The sequence below is a fragment of the Coloeus monedula genome (genome assembly GCF_965178545.1).
Source record: "Coloeus monedula genome assembly, chromosome: 2".
Lineage (NCBI taxonomy): Eukaryota > Metazoa > Chordata > Aves > Passeriformes > Corvidae > Coloeus > Coloeus monedula.
In genome coordinates this window covers 16,542,380-16,566,949 of record NC_138782.1, presented here as the reverse complement: position 1 = coordinate 16,566,949, position 24,570 = coordinate 16,542,380, and the positions used below count along the sequence as shown (strand labels likewise).

The 24,570-nt window shown below is 45.5% G+C and overlaps 1 protein-coding gene across 1 annotated transcript in view; it reads right to left on the bottom strand.

Moving 5' to 3' along the window:
* COQ8A (coenzyme Q8A) overlaps positions 1–12,672 on the bottom strand; it is a 43,031-nt gene extending 30,359 nt beyond the window's left edge. Inside the window, exons 1-2 of the mRNA XM_082302507.1 lie at positions 12,536–12,672; positions 1,014–1,208 (exon numbers count right to left, since the gene is read on the bottom strand). Of these exons, the coding sequence (XP_082158633.1) occupies positions 1,014–1,190 (177 nt within the window). The 5' untranslated portion in view covers positions 1,191–1,208; positions 12,536–12,672. The remainder of the gene's footprint in view (positions 1–1,013; positions 1,209–12,535) is intronic.
* Between the last annotated feature and the right edge of the window lie 11,898 nt (positions 12,673–24,570).

The following is a 24,570-nucleotide window of genomic DNA, read 5'->3' as shown; positions in this document are numbered from 1 at the left end:
CTCTTGCGATACATTTACAGAACACAGGGCAAGCGTTCTGCAGTTGTGCTCACCGGGCTTCTCTTGTGCAGAGAAACATGCACAGAAACAGGAGAATATTATCTCTCTCAGGTGCAAGAGGAGGACAATAACAAAACACTATCCCCATAAGCAAACACAGAAGTTAGTCCTACTGCAAGCTTAACAAGAAACAAGAAAACACAGGCCCAGATTCTAGGACTGAAGCTATAGATTGCCATGATAGTCTAAGCTCATTGCACAAAAACCATTCATTAGTTTCTGCTTCAAAAATCATCATCTGAGCTACACACTCTTTTCTAAAGGTTGATGAGAGAGAAGTACTACAGACAAGCCCCTTGCTTTCAAAAGATGGCAGCACAGCAAATGTGAAGCTCTTATAAATCTATCCCCACCTCTGATGAGAGAAGCTGCTGTCTGGCTTTCCTTATGTTCCTCATTTGAAAGGCAGTTCTGAAAATCCAGCCTGGGCTGTAAGTGGTGAACGTGCAAACACCTGACCCTGAGCCACTCTGAAAAATATCACGTGCACCAATTTTGCCACGAAAGGCAGCAGCACCGAGATAAATCCAATGCATTCTAAAAGAGCTCCTTCATTCAGTCAAGGAGAGGTAAATCAATGCCTGAAGTTTAAAGTACACTCTAAATAACAAAGCTGCTGAACAGTCTTAGCAAGAGCTTGATCTTTGACAAGATGAGACTAACAGAGCACTTTTCTTATTCAGCATGTCTTAAACACTCAGTAATGGAAACAGAAACACTCTGCAGTAACATTCCCCTCCCATTCCTGTCCAAGCACCTTCCACACCCCACAGATTCCAAAGAATTCCCAGAGCATTGCAATATTATTATTATTATTATCATCAATCCCGCACTTCAGAATTAGGCTCTCAATCAAGATGTGAGTTCACAGACACTCGCACAACAAAACCAAAAAAGTACCTGGAGAAAAAACAAAACATCAGACTAGACTGTGCACAAAGAGTTTTGCTTACCTGCACTTTCCCCAAGGCAGAACTGAACTGTTCCTCAGCAGTGGCCTGCAGAGTCTTCGCAATGGTAACTGCATCTCCCCCGAGGAGCACCTGCCGAAGCTGTCCTGCCTGGGTTTCCAGGATCGCTTTACTGAGCTTGGTCAAGCCCCTCATGACCATGATGGCATCACCTGCCATGACTGATGTCTTTCTGTGCTGAAAGATAAAAAGGGAGAGGGGGCAGGGAGATAAGGTGTCAAGAACAAATCTGCAACAGGTTTCACATCACCTGAGAGTCGACAGCACGTCCCTGGGAAACGGCATCCTGTCTTAGCAAGACAGCCACCATGGGAGTGCTCTGGCAAGCAGCCACCATGGGAGCTTGTCTGCAGCCCAGACAGCACCCAGGCCAGCCTGAGTGACAGCTACTTAGCTGACCTTACCAGGACTCCCCACAAATATACAAGTTACCAATGACCAGGGAAAGCAAAGACAGGTAAATGTAACACTGCAAAGATGGTCTTGATTCCTTCCAGATGTTAAAAGTGGGTTAAAAACATTAGCATTTGACTTATAATTTTTATGAGGCCCTGGAACGTGTTCTCAGATCCAGATAGCACCAATGAAGCCCACTGCCACATTCCATTCTTGCCCTGGAGCTGTGCCTGCTCATTTTACATGGCCAAATTTCTTTACTCCCACACCAATGATTAAGCTTCATCCATCCTCCAAAGTAGTCTGCTCCCCAGTCTGCTCCATCCCCAACTTGTAGCTCACTCTGCTACTTTTAACTGGAAACTTAAGCATGCTCACAACACCTGCCTATCACAGCATTTGCAAAGTGCTGCACTACAGTGCTGAACTTTTGACTCAGTCCCCCTTCCTTTTCAAGGGGCTCCATCTCAGATTTTTAACAGCCTGTGCAATTTCAGTGTCTTCAAATACGAAGTGGACTCTGCAGGATGCAGGACAGAGTGTCTCTGACAAGAGTTAATGTCCACCGACTCCGTTGGCTCAGCCTAGATCCAAGCTAAGGCTCAGGACACCGCCTCTCCTACATCCCTGTGGTTCACACAAAGGAAACCCAGTAGCTGGGGTGCAAAACCATTTTGCAGGGAAGATTTTTCACCTGCTTATTTCACTCATCTTCTATACCTTTAAAGCACAGACAGGGTCGTGGTGCCAGGACTGGCTCAGCTGCACATGTTCCCATCTTTACTGACACAGAAGACAGAGGCACGCAGTTGGAACAAGATGCTGACTAAGGTCCAACCTTTTGCCTACACAGCATTCTCTGTAATGATCTGAAGAGAAAAAAAATTGTCCTGACTGCAGTAGGGATGGAGCACTAGTCCAAGGCCACGTATATAAGTTATTTCCTAGGTAGGTACACAGGTATCAATTCATTTTTAGAAGATAACCTGTCAATGTGTACATGTACTCAACTATGAATGTTAATACACTGATGTGGCACAAGGGGTCCTGAGTCAACAGCACACAAGGCATTACACTGCAGACCACAAGCAACTGGATCCAGTTACCTTCTCAGGAAACACAAGCCCTGTCTCAAACATGTCAGCTGTACCAGTCATGAAGGAGAAGAATGGACTGCAAAAGCTAAATTTCTGTCTAAGTACACAATGTTGCTGCAATCACACATGAAATGCACAGATTATTACAGAGAGAACTTCAGAGAGACATTATTATGCAAATGCAGGATAAAGCCCAGTTACTGGGATATTTGTTTAACCACTGTTTTATCAGTGATCAAACTCAGGAACAAGCACTGCAGCCAGAAAGTGTTACACTTGCTTGTTAAGTAAAAAGGACAGTCAAGTACTTACAACCAATCTGGGCATGACAGATGTAAAAATAAAAACCAAGCCCACCTAGGTCATTATTTTGTGATTCTCCTTACAAGACCTATCCATATGCTCCAGACCTCTAAGAAGTGTTACTCCTGCATCTCTCCGAGTTTAATCACTATGATTTGTTTTAACCTTGTATAATGCACTTTTAAACTCAAAAGCTGCCTGTCAGGTAAGGAAATCTACTCTGTCAACAGGAAGTGTTTTTCTACCCCTACGTCTTCACACTGGAAATTTCCACATGGATCTCACTCAAAGCTTTTATTTGCAGGCTGTCCCTGCAATTCAAATAAGGCAAAGAAACCAGCCAACAACCCAGTACTGTCCCAGCTGAAATGGGACCATTCAAAGGTTGCCACTATTAAGAAATAAGTGCTTTTGTGATCACAAGTATTAACAGCAAGGAAAGCTTGAGTGCAAAAAAAGTTCATTTCCTCCATCCCAAGAAGGGCAACAAAAGGTAAGCCAATACAGATTTAGACAACACACACACACACAAAAAATCCACTTTTAACATGTATTCTTACTAATCAACAGTAGTAAAACTATACACTCCTTTTACCCCAAAACAACCAAAGACCTTGTTATGAAGTGACAGTTATGATATGCTAAATGTGCATTTTTTAAAAGAACTAAATCTCCCAACAAAATTTCAGGGAAGCTAATGCAGCCAAAAGTAGAAAACATACATTGCACAACACTCATTCAATCCTCCACTGCTATATATATCAGCAAGCAAAGAGGACCTATGGCCCTGCACAGTTTTGGCTACAAGACACTGGACTGGGCACACTCTTACCCATATCCTCCTGACTTCGATGGTATCAGCCCCACCTCCTCTGCACAGCAGCTGTAACCACCTAGGTACCAGGTAAGTGGTCTGTTAGCTCAGAAGCATCAGCAACATGCTCCTATGCAGTGCTGCCAAAGGACAGGCTATTCTAAATAAAATATATGCAAGATAATCAAGAAGGTAAAAGACTACACACAAAAAAATAACCAAGCATTAGGAAAATTACCTTTTTCTTCAATGAAAAAAGCAATAAGCACAAGCAAGGACAAGAGACAAAACCTGAGAGAGGGAGCACACACTTCTGAGAAGGCTGGTACTGTACCCAACAACTACACTTGTGTTAATACCCAGCACAGATAGTAGGCAAAACATTCTTTCTTTCTTTCCCCCTGAGACAAGTTCTATTCATACCCTACTAAACCAATAAATACAGTATAAGCAAGCTCTATCAGAAAGAGATTTAGGGAGTGGTTCCAAAGGGAATTAGTCCAAGTGTACAAAGTCTGTATCACACTTGACTTGCTCCCTGAGGATTCCTCATCTAGCTCTAGAGAAGTGGGGCACTGCTAGCACAGAGCATGGACGAGTCAGTTGTGTCTACAGAAGCTGTCAGAGTGCCTCTAACCTGGACTGAAGAGGGCTGACAAGTGTTGATCATGAGCCCTTTTCCAAAAATAGGCAGAGTCACAGACGTGGCTTAGTAAGCTTCTCACAGTTGAACAAACCCCCAACACCTTCCAGCATGAGGAAGCTCGAGCCAAGCCATCCTCGGACACCAGGCAAGGTCTGCACAGCAGGCAGAGGGGCTTCTAGAGGTTAGATGCCACCTGATTCAGAGCCCTGCTGTAACAGCAAAACTAAACCAACGCCTGGGATGCTCCTGTGTGCAACAGTCCTCAGCCTCACAACCCACCATCCTCTAGAGTGAATGACTGCCAAGTGTTTCCTCCCCTTTTCAACACTCCAGATTATTGGACTGAAGGTTTAAGCACGTGTAGCAAGATATGCAGCATATGAGAGGTCAAAACAGACACCAAGAGCCTCACTACAAGCAACAGAAGAGAAATCACGCATTTGTCCTGCTTTAAAAACACGTTCTTCCATTCATTCCCTTTCTCTTCCATGTGCTAATATGTGCTCCTACAGACACAGATCTGCTTCTGACTCCACGAGCTTTTTTCCAGATGCTTGTACAGTGAAATGTCTTAGGACAGACCAAGTTTAAACATAAGGTTTCTAATCGTGCAGACAAATAGCAGAAACATTTCTGGAAGCTTTCTGTGCACGACAACACAGCCTTTTTCACTTTATGGGAACTACTTCTACTATCAACACTACGCCAAACATCCAAACACTGCTGAATAATTTAGAAAACAAAACAACATAACACAAAATAACCAACCAAAGAAGAAGCAATGAAAAAAAAACCCAGAGCAGTTTCACAGCAGCCCATATTCCCCCTCTCAGGTCTGCAGTTTTAACTGCCTTCTTTATCTTAAATCTTTATTTTAAATAAATGAAACAAAAATGAATAATATTAGTTTGGACAGGTAGTAAGGTAGATAATTAGGTACCACATTTCAGGAAGAGAAAGCAACCTCTACATCTTCCCTCTCTCCATTATCATTTATTACAATCACTGTTATCTTAGCTGTATCTAAACAAGGACTAAAACCCTGGCTTCAGTGTTATAACCACCCACACCATCAGAGCAAGTGTGGCAAGAGTATACTGAAATAAAAATAATAAACACCACAAACAAGATGCAGAAGGCCAGATACTCAGGACACTGTTCCATGGCCATGAACCAACAGTAGATTAAGTTCAATATAACTATTATTCATTAAGATGCTCTGTAACTGTTCTTTTACAGATTTTTTTTCACTTCTTTTTATGTTTGTTGCCATACCAACCCTTTCATGTGATCCTTTCATTCATGGCCTTTTTCAGTTCCATCACACACTTCCCCACCAGTTCCTTTGATACCAGATTGTCAGGTCCCTACCTAGATGTGTTTTCATTAGCTGGATTCCTTGGGCTGCAGCTGACCCAAATTTTAACCATGCAGGGCACAAAACCAGCATTTTAAAAGGAAGAAGTTGCCATCATCCTTTAAATCAAACTGAAAATCCACCTTGCTTATCCTTCATTCTTCCCTCTCCCCATAACTCCTATACATTGCAGCTCCAAAAGAAATGTCTTTTAAGATGTGACCTGTAACAGAACTGAGGACCCCTATATTTGATCGTGCCCCGTGGCTTGCACTCAAGCCCCCTTAAGCTGAATTCATCAAGTCTCTGAAAGCTGCTTTACAACCACCCTTACACAAAGCAGTTTGCCAATGCCATTTAAAACAAACACCTTTGAAGGGCAGGCGGACTGGTTTGCTTCCTAATCACTACAATAGCAGTACATACACTGATAAAAATGGGCTGCTTGGCAGACAAATACCTCCTTCCACCAAAATTCAGAAGGCTTAGCACTCATTTGTGGCAAATGACAGCTAGTTCAAAACCAAATTTTCCCCATAAATGGCTTGACACACAAGAGTGAAAAGAATGCTTGGACACTTTAAAAGTAAGCACAGCCTGCTTTATTTAGGCACAGATACATCCGTGCAAAGTGAATGCTCTGGACCAACAGCCCAGTTTACTTCTTTCTGGACAATGTCTGGGGACATGCAAAAGCATAGTCACAGCCCACACACCTGGAATTAACACAGCATCTTTCTACCCACAGATGGAAATAATCCACAAAGATCTAGAAATAATTTACCCACGATTAAGATTTACCACAATTAAGAGAACACGTTACAAGCCTCATTACACATCACCTCTGATATGCCTTGACATAATACCCTAATAAATCTGGTCCTGTGCACATGTTGTTTGCTGTCACACTAAGGTAGATCCAACTCAGTTGCTGTGATTTTAAGGTCACTGCTTGTTCACTTTTCCCCAAGAATGATTTCTGTCTGCTCCTGAGAATTAAGTCTCCACAGTATGGGGCCCAAAATAATAGGAAAAAAAAAAATCTATTTATCTCATTTGCAAGGCAAAAGGTTTTGGGCCATTGGGATGGATTTCAATCTGGAGTTGTATCTATACCAAACACACAATCTTTGTATTATCTCTGTTACCAAGAGGAAAGGGAAAAAGAATAAGAGGACAAAAAAATAGGGTTTTCTTGTCCATTTACACAGTGGGCCATGCTTATGAGTGGACTCTGGATTAATGTTACTTCCCACACATGTGGATCATGCACTCAGCAACAAGGACAATAGTGCCTTAAAATCAAAATGGAGCATGACCTCCAAGCACACAGATTAATATGAGATTCTGGCTGATGCAGTATTTGAAGCATGTACTTAAGAAACAAAACTACTACAAGATGAAACCTTTATTTAGGTTTATGGCAAGTTTACACATAAGCACAGTTCCCAAGTCACCCCATCAACAGTAACATACAGCATTACTTTAGAAGACAAATCCCCTACATCTATATGGAATAACTCTACCTAGCAGTATTTACAAAAAGGTCACACTAAAGCTCTTCACTGATCATATCCAAACACTGAGCTTCAAACAAAATCTGAACATTACAAACACCTTCCCCAAGTCTGCAGAGCAGCTCTGTTCTCTCAGTCACTTCAGCAGTTAGAGCAGAAGAGACCACCAAAGCTCAGCTTCCTCTGATGCACAGGGAGCCAGTCCCTGCCTGATGCACAGTTCTGCACAGGAATCAACAGAGCTCCCCACTGGTCTTGTACTCTGAATCAGAATATAAAGTATAAATGAGGGAGATTATCAATTTGCAGCTTTTTTTTTTTTTTTTTTGCATACACTGTTATGCTGCAATTGTTTTTATTGGAAGTTTTGACTTTTCAAAAGCACAACAAGTCCAATTTAGGCACTGGAAACCGATAAAGTGCTATAACTCACAAACAAGTGCAGATTCCTTTAGACTCAAGTACACCACTACTTAAAGCAAAAATCTTGAGAAAAATAGCAGCTCTTCCTCTTGCATTTAAACACATGCCCCTCTTCACTTACAACTCTCAAAAAGCTAAGGAAAGGGGACTGATATCACAGTTGTCTACTTTAGAGGGAAGAGAGTAAGTGACCTACCAAAACTTACACCACTTGTCAGGCATGGGGTCCGGAACAGAATCCCAGTGCTCTCCATAGTCCACTGATCCTTACAGCACACAGCCTATCCCTACGAGTCCTCTAAATGCCCACCTCTATAGATCAAAGCCAAAACAAGGATTTAGAGCCGGTTTGCTGACCACCTAAACAATATACTGCCAACAGTCATCATTAAATGCCACGCTGGCAACAGCTCCTCGTCAGACCCTTTCTAAGAACTAGACACAACCTGTAACTGTGCTGTGCACCTGCTCTTCCTCAGCTATAAGCAGGTATTTTGCTCATCACCCTTTGTGTACACCAGGACAGACCCTTGCACACCACACCCCGAGTCCCTGTTATCAAGTCCCTAAGCGGTGCCCCTGCAGGTCTCTCTGAGTGGCAAACACACCCCCTATGCCGAGCACAACCCCTCTGCCACCACTGTGAGCAGCAGGCAAACACCACAGCCACTGATCCCACTACTGATCCTGCCCTCATATCTGTATAGATCTCTCATGGCTTCCAACCTTGTCCTGGAAGCTGGGGTGAGGTTCCAATTTAGCAACTTAGAACACATCCTAGTCTATTCATAGCCCCCTGACATGCCAGCACCCTGGCTGTGGGAGCTTTCTTTTTTCTGGCTGTCCCAAAACGGCCTTGCAAGAAGAGGACCATAGGCAAAAAAAGACTACCTCAAGAAGACATAAACTGATCTCTGTGCTGCAGGGGAACAGATCTATCAGAAGCAACAGTTCCTGCACGACAGCTCTGCCACAGACAAGTTATTTCTGTCTGCTCCTGCTCCCCACACATAGGTACTTTTGAGGGTAAATGAAAGTAATGAGCTCTATATTTCTCAAAACTTACAATTAAACCTAACCTGCAAGCTCTCAAACCTGATACAGAATCTGTAATCTACAACTGTTTACTCTCTCTATGTACAGGTTTAATGAAAACACATTCTACATAATATAAACATACTGCCTTTCCAAACTAGAAAAACCAAATCTTTTTGCAGCTTATACAGTTCCCTTTGAAAATCCCCAAACTCCCAGAGTGAATTCTAAAAGGCCATGCCCCACAAAGCTTTGCTATGCAATGTAAGATGCTAGGCTTACTGATTTCAGAAGGGTCCTCTAAAGGAAACACTCAAGCTACATGCAGTTTACTGCCCAGTCGTTCTCCCTTCCATCTCTTCTCTAATCCCGACTACTCTCTTGATGACCACTTTGACCATATCAAATTACGAAGAGGATTTAATCCTTCCAAATGGCACAATCCAGACAACACAAGAGCTGTGACATTTCAGAACACTGCCCCAAGCCCTTTTATAGTTCATTTGTTCAGCAGACCCAGAAGAAAACCAAGGCATGCAACTAGTTTAAAAGGAGGCATGAATAGTAATGAAAGGGGCCACATAAAGATCTAATCTACACAGAAAACCAGGACAAACTACAGAGGCAAAACAAACACAGTAAGAGAACTTTGTAAGTGGAAGTTACCACCTGCACATCACAAAACAGCTCTAGGATCATACAGACCATAAGCAGATCGTCCTTCCCGGTGTCTCTACATACAGAATCTACAGAGTCTTTAAGAAAAAGACACAGTCTTATGCAGCTTCCAGAAAAAAACACCTATTTTTTTAACTCTGGATATGCATGCAGACTTCTTTAAGCAGACATATGAACTTGGAAAGTTTCCGAAAGCCAGCTCCACAGACTGACGGCTAAGTTTTTCCAAGCAAGTAATGTCATTTTCTATGCTGCAAGAAGCTCACAGAACATTTCGGAGACTGAATAGCTGGAACTGAACATGCTTCATTTAGCTCTACACCTCTACTGACTGACAAAGCACAAAAGCCATTAAAATAAAGTGCAGAAACACAACTGTGCAAAGAAAGGGAAAAACTTGTGTATCCTGTTATTTCTTGGTCTTTGCCACCAGCTCAGATTGATTTAACTTTGCCATCTACTGTATGGGGGGGAAGGGGAGGTGAAAGGAACAAAACAAGTGGCATCTAAAAAATTGAGAAGCTAAAGATAAAAAATTGAATGTGAAGATAGGAATGTGCCTATAAAATGAGCTTTCACTGCTGGGCGGGAAAGCAGACAGTGATTGAACTCACACCCTCAAACTGCTGTGCTTCACTGCCAGCTTGCATCTTAGCTCCACATGCAAATAACCAATTGTCTTCTTCAGGTCCTGAAGGAGAGCAGGCACTCAGAGAACAGGGCAGCACTTTTAGCACTTTTATAAAACAAGCTGAAAGAAAAGCTATTCTTCTCCTAAAGCTGCTCTGTTCCAGAATATACAGCTCCATAAGGCAAAAAAACCTCCTCTTCCAGACTTCTTTCTTTAGCAGTTTTAGAGGGAGAAGACAAGAAGACCTACATCACACTGGAGATGTGATTCCTGAATACTGCTTCAGACTCACTGCCTCCATCCTAGGCTGGACTGTTCACCCAGTAATACAGATTTAAGGAAAAAGAGAAATGCTTATTCATGCACCAAGCCAAGTCCTGAGATGCATTTGGCAAGCCACCTGGATCAAACAATTTATACCATGCACATTGACACACAAGATAACAGACCATGAGACACACACCATCCCTGGAACCCTGGTTAAAACAATAAAGAAAAAACAAATGCAGACAGAAAAAAAATAAACCAATCTCTACCTAAAAAAATCCCAACTCCATAAGTAGTCAACTAGTTTCAACATAAAAGAATTAAGAAGCAGGAATTCAGCTCCTATCCCTTGTCCCCTCTCAGATTCCAGAAAAATAATACAGCCTGACAAACAGGCTGTGAAACAACAGACCACCACTTGCCTGTAAAAGGACTACAAGCCAAAAAACGTTCTGTTCTTGCTGTATGGATGCATTGAGCTATTATCAACTTGTGTTAACTATCACAAATGAATTAACCAGAGCCGCACTGGCCAGCACAGAATTCCCCTTGGCAGGGGTGAAACAAGGTGATCAGCACTCAGACAGTAAAGGCATGAGGCAGTTCCCCACATGTGGCCTTTTCTTCTACTGATCTCACTACTTCATTATTAAAAGGGAGACACTGTCAAAGCACAGCAGGTGAGCCATTTTTTTCCCCATTTCGAGTAAGACTGGACAGTACAAAACTGTTCATTCTAAATGTATCTTATTAAAGGTTACCAAGGTCACTGCTAACTAACAGCAATGAAAAAAACATTTACAAAATACAAAATGAACTCTCCTAGTCTACGAGCAAGAAGATTCTTGCTTGCTCTTGCTAGCTGCAGTTCCTGTGAACTGCAGCTAAACTCCTTCTGGTAACATATGAATGTTCTTATCACATGGCAGAGAAATGTAAATATACCAATATACCCTTAGACACCAATCTGCATTCAGTCTGTATAAGGAACAATTTCTTAATCCCTTCTGAAGTCTTGAGCTACTGTTGACTTTAGCCACTATCCTTCTGCACCCAGTGCCAGGACTTATTTTGCATATGCTCAATTAATACACCCGAGTGCAACGAGACAATCTAATTTAAAGACAAGCAACACAGAAACAAAAATCAGAAATTGTTAGGTTAATTCTTTTTAGGAAAACAATACTTTCAGTTATTGAAAGAAAAGCTTTCATTTCCTTTCATAACACTGACCACAAAGTCTGGATTTTCATTGCACAGAGGGGAATACAGAGAATCTCCCCACCTACATTCCTGCTGGGTGGAACATAATCTTGTTGGGCTATCAGAAACATTGTTATTTCTTATTATACAGTCCTGCAGAAATCAGAATGGTCAGTAACCATGAAAACAACATTATACAAGCCAAACTTTCATATTTGTAGTTATTTATAGGTAGCTTGTTTGGTGTCTGTTTAAAACTAAGTATCTCCCCATCAGTTACTGTTCACTTTGTTACAGAGACTTTACAAGCCTGCTTGCCTGTAAAAAGACAGATTATTTCCTCAAGCACCTTACCAGAGCCAGGAGGCTCACTGTATGGCTTTTTTTTATCCCCACTTCAGCCACACGCAAAGCTTAAAAAACAGCTTTATTTTACATCCGTCTCCAACCAGGCGCACGGATCGCTCCCAGCGACAGAGAGGAGTGAGGCTCCACGCCGGTGCAACCTGGAAAGCAGCACAGCACCAGACTTCCGTGATGTCCTTGGGCAAGGCGCATTCCCTATAGAACGGAACGGCGGATTCCGCCCTTTTCCCTGAGCACTCTTGGGCTGCACGGCCGGCTCAGCCCGCGCACCTGCCCGGGTGCGCCGAGGCGCCAGCCCCGCTCCCGGCCCGGCGCTGCCGAGCGCAGGGCTCCCCGCGGGCAGGAGGCGGGACCCGGCCGGCCCCGCTCTCACGCCGGCGGGACGCGCCGCGGCGGCCAAGGGCACGGGAAGGCCGCAGCCCCGGGCGCCTCCTGCCCGGGGGCAGCCCAGCTGCCCCGAGGCCGCCATCGCCCGCCGGACCCCGCACACGTCCCCCCGACGGGGAATGCGCCCCGGGCGAGCGACCCCTGGGCCGAGGCACCACACCAGGCACGGGCGTCCCCCCCACAGCAGCACCGCCACCGCCATCACTCGCATCCCTTCCCGCGCCGCTCCCCAGCACCGCAACGGACGAACTCCCACTGCCGAGGCACTGCCACAGCCGGGGGCACTACCACAGCCAGGGGCACTGCCACTGCCGGGTGCTCCGCTGCCCCCACTCTGCCGCCAGCCCGGCCCGTTCCCTCCACCGCCGCGGCTACTTCCCATACCCCGGCACGGCACGGCACGGCACAGCCCAGCGGCCACCGCCCCGCCTCGCCTCGCCTCGCCCGGCCCGGCTCGGCTCCGCTGCACTCGACGGCTGCGGCCCGGGCCCGCACGCCTGTTTACCGCCGCCCCCGGCCGCGGCCCGGCCGCGCGCCCCGCCCCCGCCGCGCTCCCATTGGCGGAGCCCGTGCGCGCCGCGCCTCCGCCAATGGCCGGCGGGCTCGGGCGGGGCTCCGCCCAATGCGGGGCGGGCCCGTCGCGGCGCGCGCGGCGGCTGCAGGGGGACGTGAGGCCCGTGAGGTCCGTGCGGCGGCGGGCGGGGGGGGCGCGGGGAGCGGGGCGAGGCGTGAGGAGCGTGTGCTGCGAGCGGGGCGGCGGCCTCCGCCGTCTGTCGGCGCTGCGCTGGTTCGCCCCCCCCGGGCTGGGCTTCTGCAGCGAACGGGCACCGACCCGGTCGTGGTGTCAGCCGGAGGTGGCGGCGTCTCGCCGCGGTCCCGGCTGGCGGGGTGGGGGAGGGCGGTCCCGCGTTGGGAAAGGACGGCGTGGGCAGCGCTCGCACCCCGCGCCTGAGGTGGGCTCGGGGAGGCCGGGCTGTCGCTGCCCAGGGGGTTCCACAGTCTCTGTTAATATGCATGAGGAGACGGGCGGGAGCCCCGCGCCCGGCGGGCTCCAGGGAAATGCCAGGTGAAGGGACCAACTCCCAATTCGAGGCGCTCCGTGTCCGGGAAACCTTTGTTTGTGGCTGGCTCTGTGTTTTTTCAAAGCATCGTCACAAAACGGCTCACGTAGGCATTGGGAATTATTCATGTTGTTGGGAAATGCTCGTATACACGTTGGAAACAGATCGAGTGCGTTGTTCCCTTCAGGTGGATCCCAGGGATGTGGCGTCTCACAGAGGCTGCAAGGGGCTCACAGCAACTGCCAGCTCTGTGCTTGTCTGGATGCTCTGGAAAGTGCCCGCTTCTGTCAGCAACTTTCCCGTCTGAAAAATAACAATATAGTCTTTATGGTGCATTTGCCACATGGCTGCATCAGTGCAGGAGTACATTTGGATGAGGTTTGGAGATTGAATCATTCATTCCTTCCTAAACCAAACAGGATTCATAATTCTTCTCTAGTTGTAGCGTAACTTGGCAGGAGTGACCAACAAACAGCCTCGAGCTTTAATTTCACCATTGTCAATTGCTTGCTTTAGCCAACCTTTTTAGCTAACTAGTAACTTGAATTGAGCACTTAAATCCACACCAAAAAGGACCTGTATCTAAGTCAGTAGGAGCTGCGGATGCTGTAGATTTGTGAGGAAGGAAAATGGAGAAATGGTCTGCTGTAAGTGTCCAGAGGGGTTTAACTCTACAAAACCCGTGAATATTACTGCCAACCTGCTAGTGCCAAAGTTGCCCTCCTCCATGGAGGGAGACAGTTATTATCTCCAGCTGCTCAGATGAAAGATTGTTTGGCTGGTATTTATGATCAGACAAAATATTGTTCAAGTATTACACATATTCATTCATGTTTTTTAAAAAAAACCCAAAAATATTTGTATCTCACCCAAGCCCCTCTCAGCTTCCCAGGTAGGCCATGAGGAGGTCTCTGCAAGGCACTGAACAGACAGCTACAAATGAATTTAGCAAAACTCACCACCCAAACATTATCGAATTAGAAGCCAGCCCCAGTCAGGACTGGAGAGGCTGGATTTGAATTTGAAAGGTGAAAAAAGAAACAGTTCCCTGGGGAAGGCACATTATTGAATTAAATGCTCAACACACGGGCTGTGTGCAGGCACAATATATCTGAAATGAAAAGGGCAAGCACGACACTTTGATGTTGGATAAGGGGATGGAGACTCAAAGTGTAGATGAAGCAAAAACATGACTGCAATAAGATACCAGCCTTGAAAAGTTTTGTCAAAAAAATGCCTAGTTTTCTTAATTTCAATACTCACACCTGTGGAAATTCACACAAATTAATTGTTCTATTTGTGGTTAATTTCATACTACTTTTAATAAAGGAAAGATCATATATGCCCTCATCTACAAAGAGGTAAGTTTCAGGTGTCTTTTCTAATGACATTTTTATCTATTCCTGTACTGAATTTGGATGTCAGTGCTCAGTTTCTGTGTAATGTCACTTTGCTTGCATCAGCTCAGCTTTAATTGTGAAACGTGTCTTACTCACTGTGCTGAGCACGGAGAACTGGAGGGTTGCTGCATGAGCAGATGTCATAGTTGGAGATGGAGGCAGAACAAGCGCAGGATGAAGCTCTCCCCATCTCTCAAAGACAGGCCTGGCTGGTTCCCTTTATTCACACGTGGTAAACCATTGGATATTTCTGCCACTGCTGTTCAATTTGCATCACACCTCCTCTTGCCAGGCTTTTTGCAGCCTTGAAAGACCCATTGAACTTGAGCTCTGGGCTAGCTCTTTCTGTACTTAGAGAGAAGTGCCTGTATTCCCACCCAATCTGGAGTGCAAAGAGGTAGGATCGAAAGCTGGACTGAAGCTGCTGGGAAAAATTGTGTATGTCCCTCTTTATTACTTTTTAGTTCTTAGGGGAAATAGGGACAGGACACCCAGGATTCAATCCAGAATCCAGAGGCTAATTTTTGTGGGAATGGTTGCCTACTTTGTCCCCAGTCCTGAATAAAAAGTTGAACATGATGTATGTGAAGCACTGGGAGAGCTGTTCCATTGCAGATCTCCCTGTAAACTGAAGAAAAATGGTAATAGAGAAAAAATTATGTCAGTATTTAGGATTGCTTTAGTGCTACCAATTACGAGATTTACAGCCTTCAGTCCTGAAAAAAAGAAGGGGCAGAGTGTTGTACTTGAAAAATAGACCAGGGAGTCATCCTTTTCTTCAAGACAGGTGTTGGTGGTTTAGGTAACAGCCTCATTGTTGGCTGTTCCTGTGGGCTTTGGGGCATCCCAATTCAGGTTCCCTCTCTGCTTGTGAAGACTTAGAGCACCCCACCCTCACACTGGGACCCTAATCGTTATGCATACTCTTGCCTTCTCTCTCCAGCTTTGCTCATATTCTTACTATTTAATGGGAAAGTTCAGCAAGAGGAAATGAGCATGGAGCACTCCTCCAGTCCCATCCAAATCCCAGACAAATATGCAGTCTGGCCTTGTGCAAACTGTGCCTTGTTCAGAGGCAGGAGATGTGGACAGGAATCCAGTGGGGATGAGCCCAGGCTGCCCCATTCTGGTTTTGTGCCTTCCACCAAAGCAGTGTAGGTGAAAGTGACGCCTGCTTCATCCAGGCACTGAATCTGTGCAGGGTTTGTGTGGGAACTGATCTGCTAAATGTGCTATTGCAAACATTAGCACATAAAGCCCTTCCAAGCAGGGTAGAGGGAAGAAATCTAGTCCCTATAGAGAAGCCCTTTTTACAAGGGCCTGTAGGGACAAGACAAGGGGAAATGGATTCAGACTAAAAGAGAGCAGGTTTAGGATAGATATTAAGAAGAAATTCTTTACTGTGAGGGTGGCGAGGCACTGGCACAGGCTGCCCAGAGAAGCTGGGGCTGCCCCATCCCTGGAAGTGTTCAAGGCTGGGTTGGATGGAGCTCCGAGCAACCTGATCTAGTGGGAGGTGTGTCCCTGCCCATGGCAGGGGGTTGGAACTAGATGAACTATAAGGTCCCTTCCAACCCAGACTGTTCTATGATTCTATGAAACTTCTTTGTAAATACCTAAACATTGACATCCATCGGTGCTTTATTGCCTCCAGTGTGATGTGGCAGCAGAATGAGGTTGTTGCAGATGAATAGGTTTTGCATCAGTGTCTAAATCTCATGTAATTTTTGTGTCATATACCTGCACTCTTTTGGAGGTATGTGCACTACAGAGCTGAATTTTCAGAGCAAGCCAAAGCAGTCCTGTGAAAAAGCAAGTTCCTAGACTTCAAGGAGTCTCTTGATTAGCTATCAGAACAAGAAGTGAACGTTAAGAATAAATCAGCTAACACATTTTTGGCAATACAGGTGTCATTTACTTCATATAGCTTGTTCAGTAGTGTTCTGTTCAGTCAAATTTCAACATACTGCCTTATCTAGAAACATTTCTGTGAGTGTTTCTAGCAAGAAACTTACAACTATGAGGAGTATACAAATCAGTCCTTTAGTAAATTATAATAAAAGCATGATCAATTTTATTATAGTAATGTTATTATAAAGCTATAAATACTACTATTATCTATCCTCATATATAAATATAGTGAAAATTATAATAAATTTAATTATAACTAACAGTTACAAGTTAACTAGTGTGGGAGTCACACTCCTCCAGAGGCTTCTCCCTACTAATGTTAAAATGGTTTGTTCAAGATTATTGAATTCTCAAAATAACCTAATTTTGCAGGTCTGTGGGAAGGCTTGATGTAGCAGCTGGAAGTCCTGCCTCCACAGCAGATGCTTTAGTTGTGCCATCCTATCCTCACCTCATGCTGCTTGTTGATATTTAGGTAATGTAAGGCTTAATGGTGCAATTTCATGGGGTGCATAAACAGGTCTGCTGCTGGCCTGGGGTAGCAGCAGCAAGAAGGGCACCGGGAAGGGCGAGGCCAAGGCTCTCTGGCTTTGACTTCCAGCAGGGTCCCTTGTCAGCCTTTGGCTGGGATTGCCTTCCTCCTCCTGTTCACTGTTAGTTCTGAGAGGAGTCTGTTTGCTCACCAGCGATCAGCTCACCATTTACTGGATGCAGGGAACACCCAAATAAACCTCTGCCAGTGCTGATGCTGACTGAAGCACTTGGTGAAAGCTGACTTCCTCAAAGCCTTGTACAAAGTGGGACACGTTCCCAGAGAGGAACACGGAGAGGAATGAGCCAGAAGGGCTAAACTTCTACAAACAGGAAAACAGAACCAGAGCCTGGAAGGATCTTTGGGCCCTGCAGTAAGAAGGGCTCCATTGCAACAGAAAATTAGTAGGCAGACTACTGACCTGCAGAAAAAAAGTTAATGGAGCCTCAATTAAGCAGTGATTGGTCATGTAATTAGGTTGACATGTATCCAGGCTGTCCAGAGAACACTCAGAAATTCTCTTGCATAGGACAGGCCCAAGCTGTTTCTCCAACCACAATATGTATGGTTGAACTCGATGAACTTGGAGGTCTTTTCCAACCTTAATGATTCTAGGAATCTCTAATATACATGACCATCCTTCTCTCGTGTTCATACAGCTAACCACAAAGCAAAAGCTGCTCTGGAATTGTTTCCCTCAGTCCTTCTCCAAGCAACTTCTGAGGCTCGGATGAGCTACCTCTTGGGGGGTTTTGCCTTGTGTTCACTCATCTTCTCTAGAGGGTAATTTTTTCAGGGCAGACGGAATGTCTTCTCTGACTACGTAGATTTATGGCGTTCACATCACATCAACATAATAATATAGGGATGATGAAGTGGAACAACTCAAGTGGAAGTCACTGGACAGGTGGCTTGGCTGTAGTACTTAGCTTGTAGGTATTTCAAAACTTTGGCAGGTGACGCTGTATGTACCATATGTCATTTATATGGCTTTATGGCCAAGAATGAGAGCAAGAGCTCTCAGGGAGAAATGGGATCTCTCTGACTCAGTCAGTGGTAGATGCACATCCAATATCATCATAGGATCCAAATGATGAGCTATTTTTGTTAGGCTTAGTACTGCTCTGTTTTCTGAACTGTGTATTTTCATCCCAAAGCATTCTGGCATTCATTGCACTTGTCCTTCTCCACTCTCCTTTTTCTTTCTCCACTCACTGCAAGGGGACAGAGACAAGATGCCATTTCAGTTAGCACTTTATTTTTAAGATGATTTAGTGCTGTCAGAAGGAGGTGGTGTGGCAGTTCTCAAGATGAATGTTCTCTGTCCAAGAGGAAGATACAGTGCAGGGAGCAGGATAGGTGTTTCCTAGAATCACAGAATATGCTGAGTTGGAAGGGACCCACAACGATCATTGAGTCCAACTTCTGGGCTTCTGCACAGGACACCCCAAGAGTCACACCATGTGCCTGAGACCATTGAGAAACACCTCTTGGATTCTGTCAGGCTTGATGCTGTGACCACTGCCCTGGGGAGCCTGTTCCAGTCCCCAACAACCCTCTGGCTGAAGAACTTTTTTCTAGTATCTAATCTAACCCCCCCCTAGCATGACTTTATGCCATTCCCTCAGATCATGTCACTGGTCACCACAGAGAAATTTCATGATTCCCATGCCCCTATTTTCCTTCTGGAGTTTTCAGTGAGCAGCCTTGCTCTGCACAACTGGAGAGGGCAGGGAATGCCAGTGAGACTGCTGGAGGCTCCCAAGACCCCTGGCTGGGAGGAGGTGAGCAGAGGTGGCTGTCAGGTTCTGTGGAGGAGAGGGGACTGCTCAAGGGCTGTCTTGTCCCCTGATTGAAAAAAAGGGAGGGTGAAGAAGACACAAAAACCTCCCCTTTGCCCCCTACGTTTCTCCTTGCCTCTCTGTGCCCCTGCTCACACCTCCCTCCTTTCCATATCACCCAGAAAGGGCCTGCTTTGGGGAAGGAAGGATGAAGGGTGTCAGACCACTGAGGTGATTTATTATCTCCATGGGTCCACAGGGAAGAGCCTGAGAGGCCCTTTTGGTGGCATTTGTAGCAAAGCTTAGGACCCAATCATTTCTTGTCTCCTGCTATTACCTATCCCAAACAGGCTGCAGTGGCTCTGGACAGGGTTTTTGTGGTTCATACTGTACAGCTCCAGGGCACTGACTGTACAAGACTGAACTCTTAACAGGAGGTGGGTGCAGGCCCAACAATGCCAGAGTTATCTCTAAAAGGTAACAATTCTACTTTTCAGGCATTTTAAACAGTATGCTCCTGGATTTCTCTTCTCTGGGATGTGAGAAAGATCACAGCCTCATTATCATTCACTGGGGTTTGCTCCTCTCCTCCACCCTCACACACATGCTCAGCATGCTGGATAACATGATTTTCTCTCCAGCCAGGGAAGAAGAAGGGTTGCAGTTGTGTTCTCACAACTGGAAATTTGCATATAGGTACATGGATTCCTTTTCTCTCTTTAGGTGATGAAATAAAACAAAATTAGGTGCTACTGTCAGGGTGAGGTGGTGACAAGCCACAACAAGCCTAAGCTACATCATGTTCCTCAGTGACAGGAGACTGCCAGAAAGGGCTGTGCCATGAAAACACCATAAAAACACCACCACACCAGGCATGGCTGTGCCTCGTGACACCCACCTCTGCTCCAAACTTCACCACGTGGGTGCCAAGTGGGTACTGGGTGCTTTGGGAATTGGAGACGAGCCCATGGGGGTGGAGTACGTTAAGAGAAGGACAGTGCCAGGTGAAGAGGCTGCAGATACAAGCACTAAATGGAAGAAAAGGATACCAGTCCTTGTCTTTGGGTAGTGTGTGGGACAGTGCAGGGCAAGGACAGGCACTGTTGCCCCTGCCACCTTAGCAATTGATATAGTAAAACATTCACAATATTATACTTGCCAGTTCAAATTGTGTTGCACAACAGTGCTTTTTATGAGTGTTGAGCAAAGCCATTTTGAACGAGATGAAGAATACAGCAGCCTGACTAGCAGCTGTGTGCCTCAAGAATATGGCATTTCTGTTTTTCTGTTGGACTCAGTTAAACATTACCCAGTCTGTAATTCTTCTTTGTCTGGGCTAGACAGATCAGTTGTTTCTGCTCATTGTAAATTGCATTGGCTTGCATAGTTTGGTGTTTTGCTCTCTCGCCTTGGCACCTGATTGTTTACATGTACCTCAATCGATCCTGCATGGACAAGTGGAAAGGCTCAGTTCTTTGTAGCTTCCAGCCAGGATTCACTTTACAGATGTTAACTGGCAAAGCAATTCACCCCCTGGACAAACATGGCAAATTAATTTTGAAGCTAGGCAAACAGAAACAAGTCCTTTGCCTGCATTTAGCTGCTCTGAAAAGCCTTTTGCCAAGGACAGAAGGGTTATCTGAACAGTTTGGGCAGAGTTGTTCTAAGCGGGAAGGCGGGCTGGAGCCAGAGAACATGGGGGAAACAGGGTTATTTCTGAACACTTTACTGGAACTAAGAATTAACACTAGTCATCATAGTTCTGCTGGTTAATGGCAAAGTGTGCTGCCAAACTCAGCCATTACCCCAGCTTTTGGCAGGGCATCGCCATGTCTCACAGAGCTGGAGAGCAGTGAGCCACCTTGCCCTAGCCTGGAATCATCCCCAAGACACCGTGTTTTCTTTCACTGCCCTGAAACCCACTACTTGTTCTGGCTTCCTGGCCTCCTGCCTTGCTACTCCAAAACACAGCAAGGTGTGGGACAGAGACATGGAAAGCTGCCGGGTGTTTCTGAGTGCCTGTGTGGCAAATGAACAAACTCATAACCTCCATCCACTTGCCACACAATGATTCACAGATAGTCATGACAATTTACTTCTAGCAGTCAGTCTGCAGGGATGTTGTGGCTTCAAAAACCAAAAGCCAAAACCAGCACAGGAAAGCAGGATTGTTGCTACCTTTGGGTGCTGACTGACCCTTTTCCTGCTTTGTTGTGGCTATCAATCCAATTCCAGAGGCCATTTGAGCAGGACTGCATAATCTAACCTCTGCTATCTACATCTGTGTCTGCATACCTGGACAGAGAGACCCACTGGTGGCAGAACATCCTGACTGACACGTACCAGAGTGCAACTAAGAGGGAGACACCAGCAATTAACGAGCCTCTGGAAGGAGTGACTGATTGAGAGACGCTCCAGACATCCAGGTTAAGCCCTTCATTTGACCCTGAGCAAATTATTCAACTCCTATCTGTAAAACAGGGCTAATGGCACTCTTCTGCTCTGTCGTGCTCCTGATGCCTAAAGAAGTGCTTGGAAAGCCTCAGTGGAAGCACAGCAGAGTAATTTCAGTGTGCTCTGTGCTAGTGTGCAGGGAAAATTTTGGGTTTGCCTTCAGGCCCAGCAGTGCTAAGAACCAGCACTGCAGGTTCACTTTCCCATCAACTCTCAGACACTTCTGAGATTGCTAGCCTGGAGGAGCCCAAGGTGTGAGCACAAAGATGATCCTTTCCTTCAGCAGTCCCACCAGGTACAGTATCTAAGGATGCAGCCCAGACAGTGACTACACCCTGCACCATCCACTCCATGCACTGTAGCAACTGTGGCTTCAGTTCAGCTGGTGGTCTGCTTTCCCAGCATTGGAAATGGGGTTCCTTTCCTGAAATACAGGTGTTCTCACTGTTGTGCTCTGCAGCAGCCCTCCTACTTCATGGCAGTGCTACCTACCACGGTTAGCAGAGAAGGTGCCTTAACCCTTTACATGCTAAATGCCCTCATTTCCCCATCTTGCTTAAGTCCTCATTTGGTGCATTTGCCATTTCGTTCTTGCTTGCCCACCCAAATCACACAGGGACAGAAATTAGGACAATTCTTTTCCACATTAAAGAAGAAAGTTAAACAGTTTTCATGCCTTTTGAAACTTCAACAGAGCACTCAGGAAGAGTATTAGCACAATAGCTGGGGAACAAAAATAGCTCAAATCTGAACTTCCCAGAATGAGACAAAGGCTGTATTTGGTAGGGGCTTAAAGACAGGGCATGTCTTTTCTGGCTTGATGAAGGGATGACATTCCTGTTCAGAACACTTCTGTTAATGCTACTGGCATTTTATTGCTACTAACTATCTGTTGGTACACAGGATAGGTAGCTTTTAAAATAATCCTGAATACCTACCTTCAGCTCCAGGGATCTTGCTCGTCTTACACCAGTTTTCAAGGAAGGCTCACATTCTTTCATACACAGATGCAGCTCCGTGAAGTCAGGGAAAATTTTAAATGCTTGTATTAGGCTTTGTAGAGATTGAAGATGGTATGGCATAAGTTAAAAAGGCTGGATCAGTTTTCCACACTTTCACTTTATACATTGTTCCTGGTCTGCTTAAATGCAAGTTAGCTGGTGAGTTACTCATATTTTATACCAGGGTGAGCAAGGTCTCCTTCAAATCATAGAAACCAGTGATCCAGGAGAAAATAGGCCTAATGCTTTTCCTACTCCACCCCCTTCTGCAAGGCAAGTTCAGCAGTGCCAGGCTTCCTGGCATTTATTTCTGCACAGATCTAATCCCGAGTTGGCCTTGGGAGCTGTCACTTACATCAGGCTGCATTTGATAGGGCTCAAACAGTTCCCGGTTTTGGAAAACTTCCATTCCAACTACTTGGCCCTGTACCTGTCTCTGGTTTCTGTATCAAGGAGTTTAGCTAGTTCCACTTCAGTGTCTCTGTTTATTTATATCTTTTTAATACTGAGTCACAAATAGTGCTGAGCACTGACACCTCCCAAATTGTGCTCTTGGGCACCTGTCAAATGTGTTGCACAAAGAAGACAACAGTTCATATTTACTTAACTCCTTCAGTGCTCAGGGCAAACATCTTGCATTTAGAGTGACAAACGATGGGTAATAGCAAACCTGCAGCAAAGGAATATGTAGAAAAGAAATAATAGTAACATGTGTGATGGTGTTTGATGCCTTGATCTGACTCTCTGTGGATAGATCTTCCTTATGTATCCAAGCTTAAACCCAGCATGGTCATGTGGCTTTCCAGTACCCGGGGGGAGCCCAAAAGAAAGAGGGAGAGGTACTTTGTACAAGGGCATGTAGTGATAGGGCAAGGGGGAATAGCTCCAGACTGAAAGAGGGCAAGTTTAGATTCAGTATTAGGAAGAAATTCTTTACTGTGAGGGTGGTGAGGTACTGGCACAGGTTGCCCAGAGAAGTTGTGGATGCCTATCCCTGGAAGTACCCAAGGCCAGGCTGGATAAAGCAACTTGGTCTAGCAGAAGGTGTCCCTACCCACAGGAGGGGGTTGGAACTAGATGATTTTAATGTCCCTTCCCACCCAAACCATTCTGATTCTATGATTTGCTCTCTTGTTTTGTTTCCCACTTGTAGAATGGGAACAGTTCACATCACTTTATCTGACTGAGGGCAGGGGGAGAAAGGATAAATTCAGTGAGGAATGCAAGGTGTGTTAGAGGGCATACAAATAGTGTGGCAGGACAGCTTCTGGCAAAGATACCACATCTCTCCAGGCTGCTTTCTTATAAAACAACTGAGTTCAAGAAAATTAGATATCCCCTGGTCCTCCTGAGGACACAGAGAATCATAGAATGGTTTGGGTTGGAGGGGACCTTAAAAACCATCTAGTTCCAGGCAGGGACACCTTCCATTAGACCATGTTGCTCAAAGCCCTGTCAAACATTATCTAGCTTGTCCCTAGATTTCCCAGTGCCAAGAGCTGGAATGACAGCTGTGTACTCTTTTTTCCCCCCAGATTAGCAAGACCTACTGGGATAGGAGACTGGAAGTGAGAAGAAGAATGACAAATCAGTAAGTGTAATTATTCCTTTTCTTCTTGAAGATGCTCAGAAGAAATCTTTATGTAATAAATTGAATTTAGCAATGCCTGGGGGAGCCCCTGACTTATGCTTGGGGCTTTGAGGAGTCAAACTAGGACTGGATGCTTTATTAAAAAAAAAAAAAGGGGGGGGGGAGGGAACCCAAACAAAATGGAGTGTGCAATGTAACAGCAGCACCTCACCCCGGGCTGCAGTGCTGAACATGGCACTACACTGAAAACAGCTGGTTTTAAATGAATTCTGGTACAGTGTGAGCTTGTTCTCACTGAAAGTCTCTCCCACGCTGGGCCAGAACTGCAGCTGTACTGGGGTGTGGGGTGCCTGCCTGGCTTTTTTCCTGCCACGAAAGAGACTCCAGGGCCTTCAGCCTCTCTGAAAAACAAAGGGTACAGAGCAGAGTACTTCAAAATGGCTGGTACTTCTCCACACAGACCTACTGCCCTCCCGTGGCTGCCAAGGAGCATTTCTAATGCAGAAACGGAGATCAGGGACTGAGGGAAGCAATTAAAAAACCCCAAACACCTATATATTCAATTTAAACCAAAACCCAGTTTGAGTTACAAGGCAGAGGAAAGCAAGCACAGTGGGATTAACTGAAGTACCTATGAAGGCAAGAACAAAGAGCCTGAAGTCAGGTTTTATGAAAGAGACCATGGGTA